This window comes from Ranitomeya variabilis, chromosome 4, assembly GCF_051348905.1.
Source record: "Ranitomeya variabilis isolate aRanVar5 chromosome 4, aRanVar5.hap1, whole genome shotgun sequence".
Taxonomy (NCBI): Eukaryota; Metazoa; Chordata; class Amphibia; order Anura; family Dendrobatidae; genus Ranitomeya; species Ranitomeya variabilis.
Genome location: NC_135235.1, coordinates 549,362,867 through 549,388,002, shown reverse-complemented (window position 1 = coordinate 549,388,002; position 25,136 = coordinate 549,362,867). Strand labels below are relative to the sequence as shown.

The 25,136-nt window shown below is 42.7% G+C and overlaps 1 protein-coding gene across 2 annotated transcripts; it reads left to right on the top strand.

Moving 5' to 3' along the window:
- The first annotated feature begins 66 nt into the window (after positions 1-66).
- Positions 67-25,136, top strand: EFTUD2 (elongation factor Tu GTP binding domain containing 2). Of its 2 annotated transcripts, none has more exons than XM_077252608.1 (28): positions 67-160; positions 3,929-4,047; positions 10,253-10,418; positions 10,528-10,606; positions 10,937-11,012; positions 12,587-12,652; positions 13,217-13,252; positions 13,344-13,434; positions 13,763-13,845; positions 14,030-14,196; positions 14,279-14,403; positions 15,031-15,094; positions 15,225-15,315; positions 15,397-15,532; positions 15,720-15,847; positions 17,288-17,481; positions 17,573-17,684; positions 17,820-17,960; positions 18,093-18,194; positions 18,325-18,407; positions 18,516-18,602; positions 18,803-18,929; positions 20,149-20,236; positions 20,331-20,449; positions 21,873-21,967; positions 22,058-22,211; positions 22,309-22,416; positions 24,781-25,136. In XM_077252608.1, the coding sequence occupies exons 2-28, from the start codon at positions 3,940-3,942 to the stop codon at positions 24,874-24,876; spliced, it is 2,922 nt and encodes a 973-aa protein (XP_077108723.1). In that variant the 5' UTR covers positions 67-160; positions 3,929-3,939; the 3' UTR covers positions 24,877-25,136. The 2 variants fall into 2 exon arrangements, with proteins under 2 accessions (XP_077108723.1, XP_077108722.1); XM_077252607.1 differs by lacking the exon at positions 67-160 and adding an exon at positions 181-297.

The following is a 25,136-nucleotide window of genomic DNA, read 5'->3' as shown; positions in this document are numbered from 1 at the left end:
TAGGTGTCTCAATTACTGCCTTCAAAAAATATATATATATTTTTCATATTATTTCAATTCCTTTATTTTACAAGGCACCTAAAAGCGACACGATACACAGCGTGTGAGAAAACGCAGCGTTTGTTATGTTTGTGCCTCACTTTGGTTCAGGCGGAAGTAGGTAAGCCCCGTATTGAACTGGTCGGCGCTTGGGGGCCTTTGTGGCCGGTGTCGCAGGAGGGGAGTGTGTGAGAGCGGCGTGAGCGGAGAGAACGTACCAGGAGCGTGTGATTCCGGGCTGTGAGCGGGAAGCTGCAGGTAGTGTGCGCTGCTCATGTCCTATGGCGGCTGTGCTCCTCCTCACCACCCTCCATTGTACTAGTGCAGCTCCCAGCCATTCAGTACATGCTATTTACACAAGTACTGATATCATAGTTCGCTGGGACTTTTAGTTCTCTTCCTAGTTTTCTTTATCTTGCATATCATAGTTTGCTGGGACTTTTAGTTCTCCACCTACTTTTCTTTATCTTGAATAGTGCATTCTGGTCAGTGTTTTACTTGGCGGCCCATTTGTTTTCATTGAGCAGCGCCATCCCCCCAATTACCGCAGCCCATGGCGGATCTGTGATAAATCTTATCAATCATTTGGCTGTATGTAAATATTGCGTATTCATAGAATGTCGTAGTTGCACGTTTGTAATATTTCTAGTATCCCTGCTTGCTGTCATCCTCGTTTACATCCATAGGTTGAGCTGATATGTACACCCCCCAGCCTGTGGAACATCAGCTGAACAAGTGTTCATGGGATGGCTAATTCCAGATCGGCCCGTGTGACTATGGCTTGTTAGTCCGCTGGTTGCATCGTTTGTGATCGTCAGCACCACATCTTCCTGTGTAATCGGGAGGGGCTGACAATATGTAACCTGTATGGGGTCAGAAGGATCAGATTAGTAATTGTTTGTATCCATGCAGGTTCCATGGGCCACTATATAATAATATAATAAGTCTTAAAGGAATCTGTCAGCAGGATCCCTCCTAACTATATGTGCATGGAGCTCCTTCAGAGACAGGTCCAGCAATACCTTTACATGGCCAGACGGTGCCTCCTGCTTGACTGACAGCCTCTATGCTGTGTGAGTTTAGCAAAAGGAGTCGTCAGGCTGGCAGGAGGGCGCACAACTGGGTAGAGAATAGAGCTGGAGTGACAGAGGATTCAGTACTACCAAAGCTCTTCTTCCTCATTTGCATATCAATCCAAGTACTGATTTCTAAAAACTGAAGGTGTCGACTTGCCATGAAAAGTTGTTGTTGGACTTGTGTTTGAAAGAGCTACATGCTCATATAAGTAGTTGTGAAACCATGCTAACAGATTAAGATATCTCATCAATATTAAATGTGCAAAAAAAGAGAAAAAAAGAAAATCTATCCGCACTAACAGGTGATTGTTTCAGAGAACTCCAATTCACTGCTGTGTGTCAATCTATACAGCCAGAGCTTAAGGACGGGGTGCACCTCTTGAAAAGCATAGTCCATGTAATAAAATATGTAGAGAGAAAGAGGGCACTCACCGTCAAACATTTCAATCCTTTATTGTGGCATAAAATAGTGGTAGCAGGTCTTACAGGAGAATGCAGGTGTCATGAGACGACGGCCCGTTTCGCGCTGGTGCGCTTCTACAGGTCTCTACATATTTCATCAATATTAGATCGGTGGGGTCCGGCGCTCCTACTGATCACCTGTGAGCAGCTTTAGCAGCCAGATGGAAACATTGTAGACAGCAGGAATATCACTGCTCCGTTCATGGTGTCATGGCCATTCCAGGATAGTGCAGCTCAGGTCTTATACACTGTAAATGGAGCAGTGATGTTTCAGCTCGCCTACACTTTTGTTCGTCGGGAAAGCTATAAACAGCTGATCAGTGGGAATGTCTGAATCGTACCAGTCTAAGCATTATCAATATGTATGTGTTGGAACGAACGCTGCTTTACTCGTTATATCGTCAATCAGCCCTTATGAGTAGGAATCTGCCCGTGTCAAATGAATCAGTGATGGTTTGAGGAGCCATGTCATCTGCTGGTGTGGGTCCACTGTGTTTTATCAAGACCAAAGTCAGCGCAGCTGTCTACCAGGAAATTTTAAAGCACTTCATTCTTCCCTCTGCCAACAAGCTTTTTGGAGATGGAAATTTCATTCTCCAGCAGGACTTGGCACCTGTCCACACTGCCAAAAGTACCAATACCTGGATTAGTATCACTGTGCTTGATTGGCCAGCAAACTCGCCTGACCTTAACCCCATAGAGAATCTATAGGGTATTGTCAAGAGGAAGATGAGACACCAGACCCAACAATGCAGATGAGCTTAAGGCTGCTATCAAAGCAACCTGGGCTTCCATAACACCTCAGTAGTGTCACAGGCTGATCGCCCCCATGCCACGCTGCATTGAAGCAGTAATTGACGCAAAAGGAACCCAGACCAAATATTGAGTACATTTACTGAACATACATTTCAGTAGGCCAACATTTCGGATTTTAAAATCATTTTTCAATCTGGTGTTATAAAATATTCTAATTTACTGAGATAATGACTTGTGGGTTTTCATTGGCTGAGAGCCATAATCATCAACATTAACAGAAATAAACACTTGAAATAGATCACTCTGTAATGACTCTATATAATGAGTTTCACTTTTTGTATTGAAGAACTGAAATTAATTAACTTTTTGATGATATTCTAATTTTGTGAGATGCACCTGTATATGAACCCTCAGGTGAGCTGAGCATGCATGTGTTGTGCATAAAGAAGGTGAGTAAGTTGTTGTCTGACATCAACCTATTTCCCATTAGAACAAGAGGGTCAGTCATAGAAAGTCATCTTGATAGTTTCCTCTGTAAATGGACAGTTCTGCCGAAATCAGAAGGTTCAGATATGTGGCTAGCAGTGAGGAGTGAACGTTCTCGGATAAGGTGTTATCTGAGCATGCTCAGGTGCTAACCAAGTGTCTTCGGCGTGTTTGAATAATATGTTCCAGTCTCCGCAGCTGTATGTCTTCGGTTTGCCTAACAAACAGGCAAGTTTACAGAGGGTACAATTGTATCAAGACAGGAAAAAATTTAACCAATATTGTATACAGTCGCTGACAGCAAACGGGTCTAAGGCTATGTGCTTACGATCAGGAATAGCAGTGTTTTGGATGCAGTGTTTTTTTTTCGCTGCGTTCTAGCATGCAATTAAATTGTCCTGTTTTTAGTGAACCACGCATCTAATGAATGGCTCTGCTGGCAAAATTACCATGATGGGCTTGTAAACCCAGACCGTGGGTGAGTTTACGCAGCGGTAAATGGAAGCACAGTGAGCAGGGGATTTCTGTGAATCCCAGTCACTGTGCTTTTCATGTAGAACTCAGCGTTTTGGACAGTGCCGATGCGCTGCATCCAAACCACTGATATTCGTGATCATGGGCACACAGCCTAAGAAGGGGGAGAAATTGATTCTTAAATGAGAGTTGGAGAACTTTTTTTTTATACAGTGATTTATTTTATTTCATTAGACCTGTGACCTAGCTTTGGATTCTATACTTGGAGCTGGATAATTCTGAATCCCCCTTCCATCTCTTCATATTTAAGCCCTTTCAAAAGGTTATTCCCTTTTCAAAGATGGGAATAAATGCTAGATTCTGGGCACCTGAGGAAGGGGTTACAAAAACAATGGAGTGCGTGTCTGCCACGCTGTCTGTAGCCACTGGCCCCTGGTATTCCTGTCTCGTCTATGAAAGGCCGAGATGGCAATAACCCTTTAATGCCCTTGTGTTACCATTCATCCTGGGCAAAAATAATGCTCTGTGAATTTGGCCTTGCATAGAGCAATAGGATATCATATTGCACACAAATTAAGGAGAACTAACATTTTATCATTGAGTTCATTGAGACTTGCATTTCTGCGCACATTCAGGATCTGCAGACATGGACGCTGACCCGTATGACGAGTTTGGTAATTATATTGGCCCTGAACTTGACTCTGATGATGACGATGATGATGACATGGGAAGAGAGGACAGGGACATAGATGTGGTAAGTTACAGGTCTCCTGCATAATTGATCCAATATTACAACCATTTGCCTGTTTTTGATTACGTGAACATCAGCTATTCTTTCTTGAAGGTGCATAATTAGTAATGGGTGCAATGTAATGTGGTGATACCATAAATGGTGTCATTATTTAAATCATTATCCCTTTAAAAATGATGGCTTAATTATAAAACTGCATTATATTGATCTAAAGTCAGACACTGAATTTGCTACAGTGGACAATGATGATACTTATTGATTCTAATGATTCCAATTGTTAATATTTTCATTGTATGTAAAAAATGAAAATAAAGCCTTTAAAAAAATTATGGTATTATTGAGAATTGGATCTGGGGTGTGCAAGCACAAAAATATCTTTCCATACGAAGCTCAAGAGCTCGTGCACCCTTAGCATGCCTGGGCAGTACAGTGCCCCTTTCCACCTATTCATTCTTCATCTATTTACTCCTCCACTGGTTCTTCTAAAGCTAGAACTTTCAATCTAGAAACATAGAGGGTAGAGATTCAGTTGTGTGAAAAAGTGTTCGCCCCCTTCCTGATTTCCTATTCTTTTGCATGTTTGTCACACTTAAATGTTTCAGGTCACCAAACCAATTTTAATATTAGGCGAAGATAACACAAGCAAGCACAAAATGCAGTTTTTAAATGAAGGTCTTTGTTAAGGGAAAAAGAAATCCAGACCTACAGGGCCCTGTGTGAAAGTGATTGCACCCCCACCCCTCCCTTAAAACATAAATTAACTGTGGTTTATCACATCTTTGGAAAGCCGAGTTCGAAATCCCTAGCCACACCCAGGATTGTTTACTGCCACATCCAAGAGGTCACAAAAGACACCACAACAACATCCAAAGAACTGCAGGCCTCACTTGCCTCAGTTAAGGTCAGTGTTCATGACTCCACCATAAGGCCAGGGTCACACTTGCGAGTGCAATGCGAGAAATTCGCACGATTCTCTCGCATCAATACCTGGCACTGCCGCCGGCACTCGGGACTGGAGCCGAACGCTCCGTTCCCGAGTGCCGGTGGCAGTGCCGGGTATTGATGCGAGAGACCCGTGCGAGTTTCTCGCATTGCACTTGCAAGTGTGACCCTGGCCTAAGAAAGAGACTGGGCAAAAATGGCATGCATATAAAAGTTCGAAGACGAAAACCACTGTTGAGTAATAACAACTTAAAGGCTCGTCTCGGTCTTGCCAGAAAACAACCTTATGATCCCCAAGACTTTTGGAAGAATACTCTGTTCACTGACGAGACAGAAGTTTAACTTTTTGGATGGTGTATGTCCCATTACATCGAGAAAACCCCAGTATACTAGGTTAAAATGTAACTTTTATTAATACCAACTAAAATACTGGTGTACAAAAACAATACCATCACCAAATTAGAGAAAAATACTTAGACAGATAAGGCCAAGGGAGGTGCCTGGCCCTACTTTAATATCTAAAAAACACCCTACCTGATAGTGGAGGTTGGCACCCTTTTGCAGAGCAATGGCGTTGACTGTCCCTTCAACCCTTTAAAAAGCCCTGTAGGAAGGGGTGAAAAACCTAAAACATAATGGTCTCATATAGTGGGACAAAGTGTCAAATAGTGATGTCCCACCCTGGGACAATGTAAAAAAGTAAAAAAAAATAAAGTTAACGTGTAAAAATATATTTTTTTTTAAATTCTGTTCCAATAAATACATTTTTGTGTAAAAAAAAAAAAAAAAAAAAAAGGGGCACATTTAGTATCACCGCATCCGTAACAACCCGACCTATAAAACTGTCCCACTAGTTCACCCCTTCAGTGAACACTGTAAAAAAAAAAAAAAAAGAGGCAAAAAACAATGCTCTATCATCATACCGCCGAACAAAAAGTGGAATAACACGCAATCAAAAAGACAGATATAAATAAACACTTTACCGCTGAAAACGTCATCTTGTCCCCCAAAAAACGAGCCGCCATACAGCGTCATCAGCAAAAAGTTATAGCCCTCAAAAAAATATAGGGATTCAAAAATAATTATTTTTTTATTGTATAAAAGCTCCAAAACATAAAAAAATTATGAGGTATCGCTGTAATCGTACTGACCCGAATAATAACACTGGTTTATCAATTTTACTAAACGCACAACAGTATAAACGCCCCACCCAAAAGAAATTCATGAATTGCTTGTTTTTGTTCATTCTGCCTCCCAAAAATTGTAATAAAAAGCGAACAAAAAATGTCATGTGCCCGAAAATGGTACCAATAAAAACGGCCACTCGTCCCGCAAAAAACAAGACCTCACATGACTCTGTAGGCCAAAATATGGAAAAATTATAGATCTCAAAATGTGGTGATGCAAAAACTCTTTTGCAATAAAAAGCGATTTTATTGTGTGACAGCTGCCAAACAAAAACCCGCTATAAATAGTAAATCAAACCCCACGTCATCACACCCTTAGGCTACTTTCACACTAGCGTCGAGCTCGGCCCGTCGCAGTGCGTCGGGCCGAGGTCACCGATGCTAGCGTTGCCTCCGCCGCACAACGGGGGCAGCGGATGCATTTTTCCAGCGCATCCGCTGCCCCATTGTGAGGTGCGGGGAGGTGGGGGCGGAGTTCCGGCGGAGTTCCGGCCGCGCATGCGCGGTCGGAAAAAGCGGACCGTCGGGAGCAATAAACGTTACATGTAACGTTTTTTGCTCCCGACGGTCCGCCACAACACGGCGCAACCGTCGCACGACGGTTGCGACGTGTCAATGCATCGCAAATGCGTCGCTAATGTTAGTCAATGCAGAAAAACGCATCCTGCAACCACTTTTGCAGGATGCGTTTTTTTCGGCAAAACGACGCATTGCGACATATTGCAGTTAACGCTAGTGTGAAAGTAGCCTTAGTTAGGGAAAAATTAAAAAAAAAAAATGATTTCTGTTTTCCCGTTAGGGCTAAAGTTAGGGTTGGGGCTAAAGTTAGGGTTGAGGGGTGTGTCAGGGTTAGGGATGTGGTTATGGTTAGGGTTGGGATTAGGGTATGTGCACACATTGCGGATTTTGCTGCGGATCCGCAGCGGTTTTGACGCTGCGGATTCACAGCTGTTTTCCATGAGTTTACAATACCATGTAAACCTATGGAAAACAAAATCCACTGTGCACATGCTGCGGAAAAAAACACGCGGAAACGTAGCGTTGTTTATTTCACAGCATGTTTATTCCTTGTGCGGATTCCACCTGCTCCATTATAGGAATCCGCAGGTGTAAAACCGCAGGTGGAATCCACGAAAAAAACGCATAAAATCCGCAGGTAAAACACAATGATTTTTACCTGCGGATTTCTCCAAACAGGTGCGGAAAAATCCACAGAGGTTCCATCTACGTGTGCACATACCCTTAGGGTTAGGGGTGTGTCAGGGTTAGGGTTGGAGTTAGAATTGGGGGTTTCCACTGTTTAGGCACATCAGGCGCTCTCCAAACGCGACATGGCGTACGATCTCAATTCCAGCCAATTCTGCGTTGAAAAAGTAACAGTGCTCCTTCCCTTCCGAGCTCTGCCGTACGCCCAAACGGTGGTTCCCCCCCACCTATGGGGTATCAGCGTACTCAAGATGAATTGGACAACAACTTTTGCGGTACAATTTCTCCTGTTACCATTCGGAAAATAAAAATCTGGGTGCTAAAAAATCATTTTTGTGGGAAAAAAATGATTTCAAAATTTCACGGTTCTGCGTTATAAACTGTAGTGAAACACTTGTGTTGTGAGCATTTTGAACCCCCATCTAGATAAGTTCCTTGGGGGGTCTAGTTTCCAATATGGGGTCACTTATGGGGGGTTTCTATTATTTAGGTACATCAGGGGTTCTGCAAACGCAATGTGATTCCCGCAAACCATTCCATCTGGCGCTCCTTCCCTTCCGAGCTCTGCCATGTGCCCAAACGGTGGTTCCCCCATATATGGGGTATCAGCGTACTCAGGACAAATTGGACAACAACTTTTGGGGTCCAATTTCTCCTGTTACCCTTGAGAAAATACAAAACTGGGGGCTAGAAAAATCATTTTTGTGGGAAAAAATTGTGGGAAGATTTTTTTATTTTCACGGCTCTGCATTATAAACTGTAGTGAAACACTTGGGGGTTCAATATTCTCACAACACATCTAGATAAGTACCTTGGGGGGTCTAGTTTCCAATATGGGGCCACTTTTGGGGGGGTTTCAATGTTTAGGCACATCCGGGGCTCTCCAAACGCGACATGGCGTCCAATCTCAATTCCAGTCAATTTTGCATTGAAAAGTCAAATGGCGCTCCTTCCCTTCCGAGCTCTGCCATGCGCCCAAACAGTGGTTTATCCCCACATATGAGGTATCGGCGTACTCAGGACAAATTGCACAACAAGTTTTGGGTCCAATTTCTCCTGTTACCCTTGGGAACATAAAAAATTGGGGGCGAAAAGATCATTTTTGTGAAAAAATGATTTCTTTATTTTTTCAGCTCTACATTATAAACTTCTGTGAAGCATTCGGGGGTTCAAAGTGCTCACAGCACATCTAGATTAGTTCCTTAGGAGGTCTACTTTCCAAAATGATGTCATTTGTGGGGGTTTCCACTGTTTAGGCACATCAGGGGCTCTCCAAACACAACATGGCATCCTATCTCAATTCCAGCCAATTTTGCATTGAAAAGTCAGATCGCGCTCCTTCCCTTTCGAGCTCTGCCATGCGCTCAACAAGAGGTCGGTCCCCCCCCCCCCCCCCCCCACACACATCTACTGTAGGTTATCTGCGTACTCAGGACAAATTGTACAACAACTTCTCGGGTCCAATTTCTCCTTTTACCCTTGGTGAAATAAAACAAATTGGATCTGAAATAAATTTTCTGTGAAAACAAAGTTAAATGTTAATTATTTTTTTTTAAAGGGAACCTGTCACCAGAATTTGGTGGGACCGGTTTTCGGTCATATGGGTGGGGTTTTCGGGTGTTTGATTCACCCTTTCCTTACCCGCTGGCTGTATGCTGGCCGCAATATTGGATTGAAGTTCATGCTCTGTCCTCCGTAGTACACGCCTGCGCAAGGCAATCTTGCCTTGCGCACACGCAGTATGCTTTGCCCAACTGCGGGCAAAGCCGAAAAGCATTAGTGCGCATGCGCCGGCGCACTATGTCCCGGAACACAGCGAAACACTTCCGGGACATAGTCAATCCAATATTGTGGCCAGCATACAGCCAGCGGGTAAGGAAAGGGTGAATCAAACACCCGAAAACTCCGCCCATATGACCGAAAACCAGTCCCGCCATATTCTGGTGACGGGTTCCCTTTAAACATTCCAAAAATTCATGTGAAGCACCTGAAGGGTTAATAAACTTCTTGAATGTGGTTTTGAGCACCTTGAGGGGTGCAGTTTTTAGAATGGTGTCACACTTGGGTATTTTCTATCATATAGACCCCTCAAAATGACTTCAAATGTGATGTGGTCCCTAAAAAAAAAAAATGGTATTGTAAAAATGAGAAATCGCTGGTCAACTTTTAACCCTTATAACTTCCTAACAAAAAAAATTTGGTTCCAAAATTGTGCTTATGTAAATTAGACATGCGGGAAATGTTACTTATTAAGTATTTTGTGTGACATATCTCTCTGATTTAAGGGCATGAAAATTTAAAGTTGGAAAATTGTAAATTTTAAAAATTTTCTCCAAATTTCCTTTTTTTTCACAAATAAACGCAAGTAATATCAAGGAAATTTTACCACTAACATGAAGAACAATATGTCACGAGAAAACAATGTCCGAATTACCAGGATCCATGCAAGCGTTTCAGAGTTATAACCTCATAAAGGGACAGTGGTCAGAATTGTAAAAATTGGCCCGGTCATTAACGTGCAAACCATCCTCGGGGTTTAAGGGGTTAAAAAAGGAAAAAAATTGACTCAAAATGGCATCGCCTGCACAGTAACATCTATCAGCGGTCTGATAGATGCTACTGCGCAGGCGACGGTGGTGCAATCTTGCTAGAGAAAATAAAAAAATTGCCTCCTCCGAGATGGCGTCGCCTGCGCAATAGCATCTATTAGTAGCTGTAATTCTGTTTGGTAACCGCACAGTGAACCTACAAGACTTTTTCCCGCTGTGAAGATTCAGTGACATTTGTTAAATGTAGTTCTGCCCTGTATGATAAGTCTGCGTCAATTGTCTTTTCCTTTGGCTTTATTTGCTCTTCCATCATACTGCTCTCAGGCAGAAGAGGATGACGATGATGACTATATGGGAGATGCTGATGAGGATCGTACAGGGATGGAAGTTGTTCTCCATGAGGACAAGAAGTATTACCCCACCGCTGAGGAAGTGTATGGCCCCGAGGTGGAGACTATTGTGCAGGAGGAGGACACGCAGCCGCTGACAGGTGAGAGGAGCGTCTTCTATAAGGTGACAGATCATCTGTGAGGCTTGTATAATAGTGGCCAACCTCTGTCCTGCTAGCTAGTTCTAGACCGTGTACTCTACTTTTACAGAACCTATTATTAAACCCGTGAAAGCAAAAAAATTCTCGATGATGGAACAAGGGCTTCCCACCACAGTGTATGCCATGGAGTGAGTATATTTCACATCAGCCTCTGTTTTCTAGATTAAATGGCTTGTGTTGTCGAAATTGATTGCACACACTGCGCACGCACTGCAGGGATTTGCCAATTTTTGAGCGGGGACCGGAGGTATGCATTCTTTGCACATACTCCCAGGCACTTGTATGGAGCATGGCCACACTCACTGGAAGATGACGCCCACTAGGTGGCTTCCTCCTGGGAGTATGTAGAGCTCGTACATCAGTCGCACAGAGTGACAGCAGACTTATCTGTTTGGACCAGACAACCCCTTTAAAGGCCGATATCATACATATCCTTGATATGCTTCTATTTCTTACAGTTTTTTGGCTGATCTCATGGATAATCCCGAACTCATTCGGAACGTGACACTTTGTGGGCACCTTCATCATGGAAAGGTTAATGTCCTAATATATGTATATTTTTATACTTACCTATTTGCAAGACAGATGATGGGACAGTGCGTGAAAGTCATCATTACATCCTGATTTTTATGGCAATAACATAATTATTATTATTATTTATTTATATAGCACTATTGATTCCATGGTGCTGTACATGAGGAGGGGTTACATACAAATTACAGTAAACAGACGAACTATAACAGACTGATACAGAGGGGCGAGGACCCTTCCCTTGCAGGCTTACATTCTACAGGATGGTGGGAAGGAGACAATAGGTTGAGGGGTTGTGGCGGCTCCATTGTTGGTAAGGTGGTAGCTCCGGTGGTGGTGAGGAGGCAGCGGGGTCATTGCAGGCTGTAGGCTTTCCTGAAGAGGTGGGTTTTCAGGTTCCGTCTGAAGGATCTGAATGTGGTTGATAGTCGGAAGTGTTGGGGCAAAGAATTCCAGAGGATGGGGGATATTCGGGAGAAGTCTTGGAGGCGATTAGGTGAGGAGTGAATAAGTGTGGAGGAAAGAAGGAGGTCTTTGGAGGACCGGAGATTATGTGAGGGAAGATATCAAGAGATTAGTTCAGAGATATATGGAGGAGACAGGTTATGGATGGCTTTGTAGGTCAGTATTAGTAATTTGAACTGGATACGTTGAGGGAATGGGAGCCAATGAAGAGATTTGCAGAGGGGAGAAGCGGAGGAGGAGAGAGATGAATTAGTCGGGCAGCAGAGTTAAGGATGGACTGGAGAGGTGCAAAAGGGTGTTAGCAGGGAGGCCACAGAAAAGGATGTTGCAGTAGTCGAGGCGGGAGATGATGAGGGCATGCACAAGCATTTTAGTAGATTGAGGTTTGAGGAAAGGACGGATTCTGGAAATATTTTTGAGCTGGAGGTGGAAAGAGCTTGGATGTGCGGTTTGAAGGACAGGGCAGAGTCAAGGGTTACTCAGAGGCAGCGGACTTCCGGTAGGGGGGGAGCGTTATGTTGTTAATTGCAATAGATAGGTCAGGTAAGGAAGATCTATGAGATGGAGGAAAGATGATAAGTTCAGATTTGTCCACATTGAGTTTGAGGAAGCGAGAGGAGGAGAAGATGGAGGATATGGCTGATAGACACTCTGGGATTCTGGACAGCAGAGAGGTGACATCTGAGCCAGAGAAGTAGATCTGATTGTCATCAGCATAAAAGTGGTACTGGAATCCATGGGACTTTGAGTTGTCCAAGGCCAAGTGTATAGATTGAGAAGAGTAGGGGTCCTAGAACAGAGCCTTGGGGGACTCCAACAGAGAGAGGGTGGGATGAGGAGGTAGTGTGGGAGTGGGAGACACTGAATGTGCAGTTGGGAAGGTATGAGGAGATCCAGATGGGGCAAGGTCTTTGACACCAAAGGAAGAGAGGATCTGTAGTAGGAGGCAGTGGTCAACGGTGTCGAACACAGAGGACAGGTCTAGAAGGAGGAGTATAGAGTATTGTCCGTTCGCTTTGGCTGTGAGTAAGTCGTTAGTAATTTTGGTCAGAGCAGTCTCAGTGGAATTATGGGGACGGAAATGATGATTCTCTTTCGACATTTGTCTCCAGACATGTTTCGTGGACTGTCTGATTGAACAAACGCATCCAGAGATCCGGAAACGTCATGACCAGGATGTAAGTAGATGTATTTGCCTGTACCTTTCACATCAGGGTTGTACCTACCTTAAAACAAGCAATTCACATCACTCAGTGTCACCAACATAAGGCTCTATCTCCCCAGATAGTCCTAAGTGCAAAAGTATTGGAAATTTGTTATAATATTGGACCAAAAACAAGAGTGCGCCCACCCCCTTTCAGTGAAATTGCTTCTATTTGATCTTTTCTGTGATTCTCTGAAACCTTGCTAGTAGTTATGAGTGAACGTGCTGGGATTACGTGTTATCTGAACATCTGGCGTGCTGGTATATTATGTTCTAGTCCCTGCGGCTGCATGATTTGCGGCTGTTAGCCTCAACGCATGTGGGGATTGCCTGTTTGTTAGGTAATCACCACATGTGTTTAGTCTGTCTAACAGCCACAAATCATGCAGCTGCAGGAACTCGAACATAATATATGAGCATGCCCAGATGTTCAGATAAGGCGCAATCTGAGCACGTTCGCTCATCACTAATGGCTAGTCTTTTTCTATATCACTTTCTTCCAGTGTCCACTCCTTGTTGATTTATGTTCTCTTTTCAGCTTTGCTACACGGACATCCTCTTCACAGAACAGGAGGTAAGTGACCACAAGACACATATGACATCATGTTAAATACAGAATTAAGTTTCTTATCCATCTCTAACATTGCATTCCTTTCTGCTTCCAGAGAGGCGTTGGTATGAAAAGTACGCCTGTGACCATCGTACTTCCCGACACCAAGGAGAAATCCTATCTGTTTAATGTAATGGATACTCCAGGTATGGAAGAACCATTGGAGGAGATTGTATATATTAGATGGAGTAGTGGTGATGGAGAGGTGGGGCTACTGTATAGCCAGCGCTACTATATCTCATGGTAGTATCTCGCCTCCACCTGTTGCCTGCGGTGTTAGAGCGATCAGCCCTTGGCTCTTTTCTCTCCACATATCTCGTGGTAGAGCAGACTACGCAGGCATCAACGGACTTGTTAAAGCTATCTATATATAGTTGGCGCCCCATGCTCCCCTTTTTCTTTCTTTATCTTGCCACATGCATGCGTCACACTGTTGGCTTCAATTCAGTGTAACTCACCTGATCTTTTTTGCAGGTCACGTAAACTTCTCTGACGAGGTCACAGCTGGGTTTCGGATATCCGATGGCATTGTATTGTTCATCGATGCAGCTGAAGGGGTAAGATTTTAAGTTCGCATTGTACAAAAATATATTAGTTAATAGCTCACAGGTAGAGGAAATGGCAGCTACAGCCATTATTTGTCTGTCTCTGCTTTCTCTTCATTTATTTTAAATGTCCCTTTAATTGCATCCTTATGTTCTTGGGTTTCTCGTCTTATCTTATATATTTTTTCCTTACCAGGTAATGCTCAACACAGAGCGACTGATCAAACACGCCGTGCAGGAACGTTTAGCCGTCACTGTTTGCATTAACAAAATAGATCGGTTAATTCTGGAGCTGAAGTTGCCCCCCACGGATGCTTATTACAAGCTGAGACACATTGTGGATGAAGTTAATGGATTGCTCAGGTACAGGGGAGGTTTATTGTCGTAGTAAACGGGTACGTGCTGCAGCTTGTGGTAGATCTAACAATCCTCTGTATCTCTGCAGCATATATTCTACAGATGAGAACCTGGTTTTATCCCCCCTCCTGGGCAACGTCTGCTTTGCTAGTTCACAGTATAGCATCTGCTTCACGCTGGGCTCGTTTGCAAAGATTTACTCAGACACATTTGGTAAGTTAAAGGTTTGGGATTATAGGATAGCTTGCTGGATTATTTAGAGGTTTCATCATTCCAGGAAAAAATGTGGCTATTGTCTATATATACCTCCCTATATGTGCATGTATTTGTTTGCAAATATATCAGAATCCATCTTCATATTACCAATCTGTCAGAAATTAAATAATTGAGTGATATGACTTAAGCTTCATTAGGGACATCTTAACATTTTTGTACAACATACCTAGCAATTCCATGCTTGGAGTCTGTTCAGTCAGTCTTACATGTCTAAAGTGATACTGAGTTTGGTTTACATCTGACCAATCAGATTTTTGGACCATCATACACCATGTTGTGTTTCTAGTCTGTCCTTTCTGTTTCTTTTTAGGATTATTGATTTCTGAAATATTTTATTATCGGTTTTCTTTTGTAAATGCCGACCTTTGCTGGAGAACTGCAGAAGTGCAATAGTAAAAAGCTATGATTGGTATCTAAGGTTGACTTCTCACTGCTCCTGAAAGGGCAATTCTGTGAAATGATAGCTTTGGAACTAAAGGTGGCACTATCCTGTGAATTCATTAGGTTTGTGTAACTTTAGTAAAGTCAAAAATGTTTTACAGTCTTCCATCCTCTAATCTGCAGGTGATATCAACTATCAGGAGTTTGCGAAGCGGTTGTGGGGTGACATCTACTTCAATCCAAAAACGTAAGTTCTTCTTGAACTGGAGTGTGTCAGAAATATGGGCAATAGCCAGTATAGAGTTAACTCCATGTAGTTTTTCAGCAATCAAATTTTAAATGTGAGAATTAAAAAAAAATTCTGTCACTGTTTCCAGGCGTAAATTTACCAAGAAAGCCCCAACAAGCAGCTCCCAGCGAAGTTTTGTGGAGTTCATCTTGGAGCCTCTGTATAAGATCCTGGCTCAGGTCAGCACTGCTTTTTGTATCTGAGATATGTTCTTCTGCATAAGACTCAGTAGTTAATCGTGTGTTTTTACCCTCTTACAGGTTGTAGGGGATGTGGATACTTCCCTTCCCCAGACACTGGAAGAATTAGGAATTCATCTCACGAAGGAGGAACTAAAGCTTAATATCCGGCCGCTGCTGAGGCTTGTGTGCAATCGCTTCTTTGGGGAATTCACAGGTAACACACCTGCTCTGTGCATGGATTTGCTGCCTGTACTTTGTACATAGATGCTGTGTATAAGAAGCCAATCTAAAAGCCACTATAGTTTTGTAGCATATTTAATAATAAAGCTGATTGATGTGTAGTTATCCTAACATTTTGTTGTGATGTAAAGTTATGTGTAATCCATTCCTTCATTCTGCAGGTTTTGTGGATATGTGTGTCCAGCACATACCATCTCCAAAGGCTGGAGCAAGAGCCAAGATTGAACACACGTATACCGGAGGCGTCGATTCTGAACTAGGAGAGGAAATGAGCCAGTGTGATCCTGATGTGTGTACAACTTCATAATTGCAGTTATTTAGTAGGACAACAAAATGTTCGGTCCAGATAAAATAATAATAAAAAAAAAACCCTATACTCTCCTCCTTTGCTGGCACTGTTCCCGCGGCATCTATCCTTGCTCTCCCCGGGGCTCTTGTGCGTGCGGTGTTGTGGCATGTGAACCCCGACGCCCAATCAGTGCTGGCGTCCCTGTCTGCCTACGTACGGATTGAACAAGAAGTAGTCCGGGCTGCAGCTGATCTCAGACTTCTTCATGTTCAATCCATAGGTAGATGGAGACCGTGACGCCAGCACTGATTGGGCATCGGGATCACGTGTCACAACACTGCCTGAGCGTCCCAAGTGCAGACACCGCGGGAACAGTGCCGGCACAGGAGGTGAGTATAGGTTTTTTTTATTTTATCAAGGCCAAACATTTAGTTTAAGAGGGGATTGTCCTAGTAGTGAACAACCCCTTTAATATTGCTAATATTCATAGAGATCTATATGTGTACATGCAATATATGTGTATGTATGGTATGTTTAATGTGTGCTTGTTTATAATCTACACACATACATATATGTATACATAATATTCAACATCGAAATTGAAACACCAAGAAGGAAAAGTCATGAAATTATGGAATTGACAGGATGGATAGACAGGTTACTGATATGCAAATGATGAAAATGGAAACACAATTTTCAAAACATCTCGATTTATTCGGTACATAGTGTGAGCACCACACACAGAAATCCTCGCACTTTCACACCTTGGCTACTATCAATGAAGTTGTTTAATATTAGTCTGAGGAATGTTCTGCCATACTAAATGCACTTGGGCAAATCGTCAAGATCTGCTGCTGTCTGCTCCTTTTGCAATCGCCAACCAATGATATTCCAGATGTTCTTAATGGGAGACCAGTCCAGAGACGCTGCAGACCATAGTAGCACATTTAGGACACACAGGCTGCTTGCAATAGCAGGAGCAACATGCGAACTAGTTGCAAAGGGAGCTGCCAGCAGTGGATCTTGATTTGTCCAAGTGCATTCAGTGTGGCAGAATATTCCTCATAACCATTGATCACCTCATTGCTAGCAGCCAAGTTGTGTAAGTATGGGGCTTTTTCATATTGAATGAATCGGGAGGTTTTGAACATTTTATTCCCATTTTTTTCCATCATTTGCTTATCAGTAACATATCTATCCATTCTGTGACTTCCGTAATTCCACAACTTTTCTTTTTTGAGCTGTGTGTTTATTAGCAGCCCAACCATTACTGAACAATGATTACATGTTCGTCTTTTTGTACATATGGTTTACAGATACAGTCCAAGATGTACCCTTTGCAAGTGACGTAGTTTGATGCTGATTTGTATCTGTTGTGTCAGCAGAGTGACATAGCTGCTGTCTGTCGGACATTACTATTGTTGGTGGTTGTCTCTTTAGGGCCCACTGATGTGTCACACAACCAAGATGTACAGCACAGATGATGGAGTGCAGTTCCACGCTTTTGGTCGGGTGCTGAGTGGGACCATTCACGCAGGGCAGCCTGTTAAGGTCCTTGGTGAAAATTATACTTTAGAAGATGAAGAAGATTCCCAGATTTGCACTGTCGGAAGACTTTGGGTGTCGGTGGCCAGGTAGGTGTTGGTATTGTAAAGATATCACGAGCTACTGATATCAAGTTATTGAAAATGTAGCTTTTTGTCCTTGGTTTTCTGTTCCTTGTAGGTATCATATTGAAGTGAACAGAGTGCCAGCCGGCAACTGGGTCCTAATTGAGGGCGTGGATCAGCCTATAGTCAAGACTGCTACAATCACAGAACCAAGGGGCAACGAAGAGGTAAACAATGGCAAATAATCGTTTTATTACTTTATACCATTTTATGGTCAACTGATCAGATGAGGGGTCCATAAACTTTTAAGAGTTAATTCTGCTCATAAGGAATGTGTTCTGGATTCTAATTTCATTTTCTAGGCTCAGATCTTTCGGCCATTAAAGTTCAACACCACATCTGTCATCAAGATTGCGGTGGAGCCTGTTAACCCTTCAGAACTGCCAAAAATGTTAGATGGTCTTAGGAAAGTCAATAAGAGCTATCCATCTCTCACCACCAAGGTATCGTCTCCACTTGCACATAATGTACATAACCCCAGCTATGCAGATATTATTTTCTAACCATAGGAGTTTTTTTGTTTAGTAATGTTAAATGATTGATTTCTTGTGTAGTAATTGCCTGCATTTATGTAGGTCGAGGAGTCTGGGGAACATGTCATTCTTGGCACCGGAGAGCTGTATCTTGACTGCGTAATGCACGACCTCCGCAAAATGTATTCAGAAATTGATATTAAGGTAAGTTTTGATGCTTGCTAGGTCCGCTGACATGTATGAGCATAGTAGACATGACTTTTGCCTTATTAGTATATCGCCAAAAGCATTATTGTTATTTTCCTTATTTAATAATCCCTTTATCATTTTTCAGGTGGCGGATCCTGTGGTCACGTTTTGTGAGACTGTAGTGGAAACGTCGTCACTAAAATGTTTTGCTGAGACCCCAAACAAGAAGTAAGTATCTGTGCACCAATTGCCAAACTGTACGTGTTTGTTACATTTATTTTTTTTCCGGCCACACGGTGACACCACTGCTTACCCTGAACTGCTTCTCGTCTGCAGAAATAAAATCACAATGATTGCCGAGCCATTGGAAAAAGGTCTAGCCGAAGACATAGAAAATGAAGTGGTGCAGATTTCATGGAACAGGTGTGAAGCTCGGATTGACATTACAGATCATTTACATAGAAGGACATTGCATATGTTATATATCCTTGTAATAGGAGGTGTATTGTGTCAAGGTTATTACATGTAACATGTTGGATCTTTCATGGATGGACCAAGTTCTTCCAAAGCTTGACCGCTTTTTGGATTGTCTCTAAATGTTGCTTTGTATTCTTTATTCACAGGAAGAAATTAGGAGAATTTTTCCAGACAAAATATGACTGGGATCTTTTAGCTGCCCGTTCTATCTGGGCTTTTGGGCCAGATACTACTGGTCCCAACATTTTGGTAGATGACACATTGCCCTCTGAGGTAAGTGCCTGGTCTGTTGCAATGTTGACACATAGGGGGCGCTTTCTAAGTCTAGGCAGCAGTCTGTTCTTACAAGAAAGCCTTGGGCTAAACTTATAAACTTATATTGTAGCATTTATTAGTGTTATGTAAGGTTTTTAGCCTTGTCTGTTATATATGTGCTTCAGTATAGCTTTTGTGAGATACTCACTTTATTACTTCCAGCATTAATGAGCCAGGAGTCCTGTCAATGGTATGCATGAGCTTTAGGAGACCTCATCCATGACCTACGGACCCACCCTGACCTGACAGCTACCATTACAGACTAACTATTTTCTCCTATGTCCAAAACAGAGTGAATATTTCAATATTCGGTCTGGATTACGATTGCCATATTTGTAATATTCGCCGAACGCAATTGGAGTCAGTGGGAGTACAGATGAGGGAATATGTTTGGAAATTATCGTCAAGCATAAATTCGGCACGAGTAGGGTACAAATATGGCAAGTTCGGATTCAGCAATCGTTATCTGAACATATTCGATCATATTTATTCTTAAATACTTAGGACTCCTTCCTAACAGCTTGATGCGACTGCAGCAAAACATAAAGTGTAACACAAAAAGAAAAACAATACTACAGGCAGACCTAAGACACAGCGCTGAAATGATAGTCTCCGTCACTATTCTGCTGCACGCAGAGTTGAACATAGAGGTAGTGATTGCTCATACAGGGTATATGTCATCACTGAATGACTTCAAAACCTGTACAGGCGCTCGGTGCACCCTTGGCGCCGCCAAACTTTTAAGTGCACCTTCCCACCTGCTTGTTTTCCCTTTATCTCCAGCCTTATCTGTCTCTAAAACCTCACAGCTGTCAATCAAAGGTTACTAGAGGAGTAGATAGAGGGATAACAAGCAGGTGCTCGGTGCACTTAAGTGTTTGGCCACACCAAGGGTGCACCGAGCACCTGTACTTGGTTTGAACAGTCATTCTTTGCCGACAGTCCCTTTAAATCCCTGTGTCATTCACCATGCGCTCAGGTTCTCCACTAAATGTAACACATACTAATATTTCATGGTCTAATTGTTATATCAGGAAGCTCGGAGATGCTTCTTTGTTCTTATTTTTTTTAATTAGCACCAACTTTTCCTTTATTGCATGTTCAGGTCCATTCCTGGATCTAATGACAGATACCGTAATTCCCAGCAGTTTCCTTCCTTTTCTTTATGTTGCTGTAGGTGGACAAAGCTTTGCTGAGCTCTGTGAAGGACAGCATTGTACAGGGATTTCAGTGGGGGACCAGGGAGGGCCCTCTGTGCGATGAGTGTGAGTACTGTACACTGTTATGGCATGCCAGGAGCAAACATTGTCTTGTCTGTAATGGTTTCCGGTGTCTCATATTCATTTCTTTTCCTTTTAGTGATCAGAAATGTGAAGTTTAAAATCCTGGATGCAGTGATTGCTCAGGAGCCATTGCATCGGGGAGGAGGGCAGATTATTCCCACAGCCCGCAGAGTGGTATACTCCGCTTTTCTCATGGTAAGTTTCTTAGTATTGTTACTTATTAAACAAGATGTATGACAGTAACGCTTTTGATTGCTTGAGTGGTTGCAATCTTTCTCTGGCAATCCTGTGCACCATTCTATGTATTGTAAACGCTTTACAGGGTCTCCAATTGTGCATGAAGGACTAGAGCAAAACTCATTCAGCTGGAAATGAGCCAAACCTGAGAGAATTAATGAGGAGCTTTTCCACATTCTCACAAAACAAATGACAATTAACAAGTAATGATGTAATGTTAGCACAGATTCTGCAGGCCGCTCCTTGTAACATTGGCCACTAATTGATGGTTTGCCCTGACATCGTGCCTTAAACATGGTATCCCATAAACAACCTATAACCCCTATCAACAGGATAAGTGACAAATGTATGATCACAGGAACGAGGTTACCAAAGCCCCCTTTGCGAGTTGAATAGTAGTGAGCATTCACACACAGAGCTTTGGGCCCCTCATTCTTGGGATAAGTGGGGGTCCCAACAGCCGGGCCCCGAGCAGTTCTACATTTAACATCTATTCTATAAGACAACCCCTTTAAGAGCCTGCACCTGTAAGTCCTATATGTGATAGCATACTAGAATGCTGTCTACTAGTAATGAGCGAATTTTATTGCCGCAGCTGAATGATTTACATCTTTTTGCCAGCATAAGTACACGTGGGGATTCCCTAGCAACCAGGCAACCCCCACATGTACTCAGCCTGGCTAATAGCTGTAAATCATTCAGCTGCATCGATGAAAACCAAATCTCCGAGCACTTACAAATACTCGGAGGACCCCCGAGCATGCTAGGGAAATCTCGAGTACCGAGTATATTCGCTCATCACTACTGTCTACGTGTCTTGATCCAACGCCTCCTCTCTTCTTGCTTGGTATGGATGACACCTTCTACGTCATCCACACATTGTCCCTCAGCATTGCACTATTTTGCAGGCGCACCTCTCTCCCCTGTTGAGGGCAGAGCAAAGTACAGTACTGTAATGCGCGGGGAAGGCCAAAGAGCACCGGCGCATGCGCACTACAATACTTTGTTCTGCCCTCGGTAGGGGAGAGAGGTGCGCCTGCGTAGGAGTGCGATGCTGAGGGCACTGTGGTGTCATCCACATGAAGAAAGGAGGCGCTGTATCAACAACAGCGACTGCCGCCGGACTGCCCCGTAGGGGAGTATAATGAAAGCTATTTTTTGTTTTATGGAGAGCACATTGGGGACATATAGACAGCATTCTAGTATGCTATCACACAGGGCTTACAGGCGCTGGCCATACTTTACATGGGAAAAACCGGGTGACAGGTTCACTTTAAACAGCGCTGTGTGCACCTATGAAATGCCATGTACAATGCTGCTTTTTTTTTTTTTTTTGCCAATGTTACTTGATTTGTTAACAACCTTGTTTTATGACTTCCAGGCCACTCCGCGTCTCATGGAACCATATTACTTTGTGGAAGTGCAAGCTCCTGCGGACTGTGTGTCTGCGGTGTACACTGTTCTGGCCAGAAGAAGGTTAGAGATCACTTATGATTCTTTATACTTGGCTGGTATATTATTTTCCACCTTCTAATAGTCAGTAACACATTTCTTTCTGTCATGCAGAGGCCATGTCACGCAAGATGCTCCTATTCCCGGGTCACCGCTCTATACCATCAAAGCGTTCATCCCAGCAATTGACTCATTTGGTTTTGAGACAGATCTGCGCACTCACACCCAAGGACAAGCTTTCTCCTTATCTGTCTTTCATCACTGGCAGGTACAAATAGGACTGAAGGGTCTGAAACATTATTAGTGGATAACGCTTATCTTTCCTATCAATCATTGCAGTGGATTTTTTTTTTTATTATTGGCAGATTGTGCCAGGAGACCCTTTGGACAAAAGCATCATTATACGACCACTGGAGCCTCAACCAGCACCTCACCTCGCCCGAGAATTTATGATCAAAACGAGACGTAGGAAGGTGTGTTACAGATGCACTCATTTATTTTGTATTAGGCTACTTTCACACTAGTGTCGTGCACTGTACGTCGCTATGCGTCGTTCTGTAGGAAAAACACATCCTGCAAAATTGCTTGCAGGATGCGTTTTTTCTCCATAGACTTGAATTAGCGACGCATTGCCACATGTTGCAACCGTCGTGCGACGGTTGCGTCGTGTTGCGTCGGACCGTCGGCACAAAAAAAGTTACATGTAACGTTTTTTTGTGCGTCGTGACAGTCTTTTCCGACCGCGCATGCATGGCCGGAACTCCCTCCCCGCACATCACAATGGGGCAGCGGATGCGATGTAAAACTGCATCCGCTGCCACCGATGTGCGGCGCTTTCACAGTTAGCGTCGGTGTGCTGCAACGTCGCATTGCTACGTGCAGTGCATGACGCTAGTGTGAAAGTAGCCTTATCTAATTGTTATTTTTATACATTACTTTTTTATATGTTGTAACTCATGGTGCTCTGCAAAGCATGACTGCGACTTTATTCTAGTAATTACCGGGATTTCAAAGTAGGATACCAAAGATTAATTGTTTAGGCTAGAATACTCCTTAAAATTTTTGTTTAACTCTGACTTAAAGTGCCTTAAATTATTCATACCCTGTGAACTTTTCCACATTTTTTTTAAAGTTACTTTCACAAACTTAAATGTGTTTTATTGGGATTTTCTGATTTAGCAACACAAAATAGCAAGTATTTGGGAAGTGTAAAGGAAAATGATTCTTGTTTTTTTTTATTATTTTTAAAATATAAATCTGAAAATTGTGACGCACATTTGTATTCAGTCCCCTGTAGTCCGATACCCTTAAATAAAATCCTGAGTGACTAATTGCCTCCAGAAGTCACATAATTGGTAAACTGAGTCCATTGTCATTTATTCTCAGTATAACTACTGCTGCTCTGTGAAGGCCTCAGAGGTTTGTTTGAAAACATTAGGGATCAAACAGCATCATGAAAACCAAGGGACTCACCAGACAGGACAGGGATAATGTTGTGGAGAAGAGTAAAGCAGGGTTAGGTTATAAAAAGTAGCCCAAGCTCTGAACATGTCACAGAGCACTGTTCAATCCATCATCAGTAATTACAGTGAAAGGTTCTCTTGCAAAGTATTCACTAGGGGCTGAATACAAATGCACTTCTCAATTTTCAGATTTATATTTTTTAAATTCTATATTTGTATTTTTCTTATTATAAGAGGCACTTTTCCCCAAAAAATTTGTGATGAAAATGGGGGTGCGTCTTATAGTCCGAAGGTAGCTGCGGTGGAGCCGGGTCACAGGAGGTGACTGCTTTCTGAGGACCGGGGCGATGCTGCTGGCCACAGGCTGGGAGGAGGGGATGTCACAGCGCATCGAGGCTGAGGGCCCTGGGCTCTCGTAAGATTTCGGTGGTGACTGGAGTCCTCCTTCTCATTGATTACCTATCACCACGCTCCGCAGACACCCCCTCCTGTAAAATGGGACTATAAGACTCACCACCACTTTATTTAAAAAGAAAAATACACCTGTTTTCCTCCCCAAAATTTGGGGTGTGTCTTATAGTCCGCAAAATACAGTATTTAGAAATACTTCATTATTTCCTCTACACTTCACAAATATTTGCTACTTTGTTATATCACACAAAATCCCAATGAAATACATTTAACTTTGTGGGTGCAAAATGAAAAAATATGGAAAAATTCACAGGGTATGAATAATTTTTTCAAGGCACTGTATATTCTACTGTGGATTACATTGATGCCAATGTCTGCTGTAGTCTTATTATAAATTTTCAGCGTTCTTTTAATAAAAACCATTAAACTAGATATAGACCATGCACTACTAATGTACAAGGGTTTTCCAGCCAGAAAAAAAGAATGGAAACCTGCTTACGATATTCTACAATTCTAGTAATACATACTCGCTTTACCAATACCTTTCCCGTCCAGTTGTTCAGATGCTTCCAGTTTTTCCTAGTCTCTGTATTTCCTGCACCAACTATGATGTCCTGATGTGTCTGTTGCACTTCTGTAAGGGATAAGCTGCTGCCTTTTACCCGAAATCATCACTGGAGGAGTAGGAAATACAGAGACTGGTAGCAACAGGAAGCACCAAAATGGGACTGGTAAGGGAATGGTAAGGTGAGGATGTCTTTTTTTTATTTTGTTATCATGCCCAGTAATGCCCTGGCTTCTCCATAATAATATAAGTGGCTTTTCACATTCCCTGATGCCATCATGATGCTGACCGGTATGGATATGTGGAGATGGTGCACAGAGAATGCCCATGGCTATTTGACATAAAAAAATCTATATATATTTTCCATTGGTATAAGTAACCTTTGCGCTTTGTTGCAGGGTCTGAGTGAAGATGTAAGCATCAGCAAGTTTTTCGACGACCCTATGTTGTTGGAGTTGGCCAAACAGGATGTGGTACTGAATTACCCTATGTGAACTCAATGGGAGGCCATACCCTAAGGTTCATCAGTCGGCTACAATTACCACCTTGTCACCTGTATGGTATCAGGATGGGTCTGTGCATTTTTTTTGCATAATGAGCCATTGGTTTTGGCCCAATGTGAATCTGTTTTATCGCAGTGAAAATTCTCTTCATTCTGAGCTCTTTTGCTGTAGAAAATCTGAATCAACCCAGTAAGAGTTAATCTCGTTGTGTACATAATGTTTATTTTTTAATAAACTTTTTCATCCGTCTA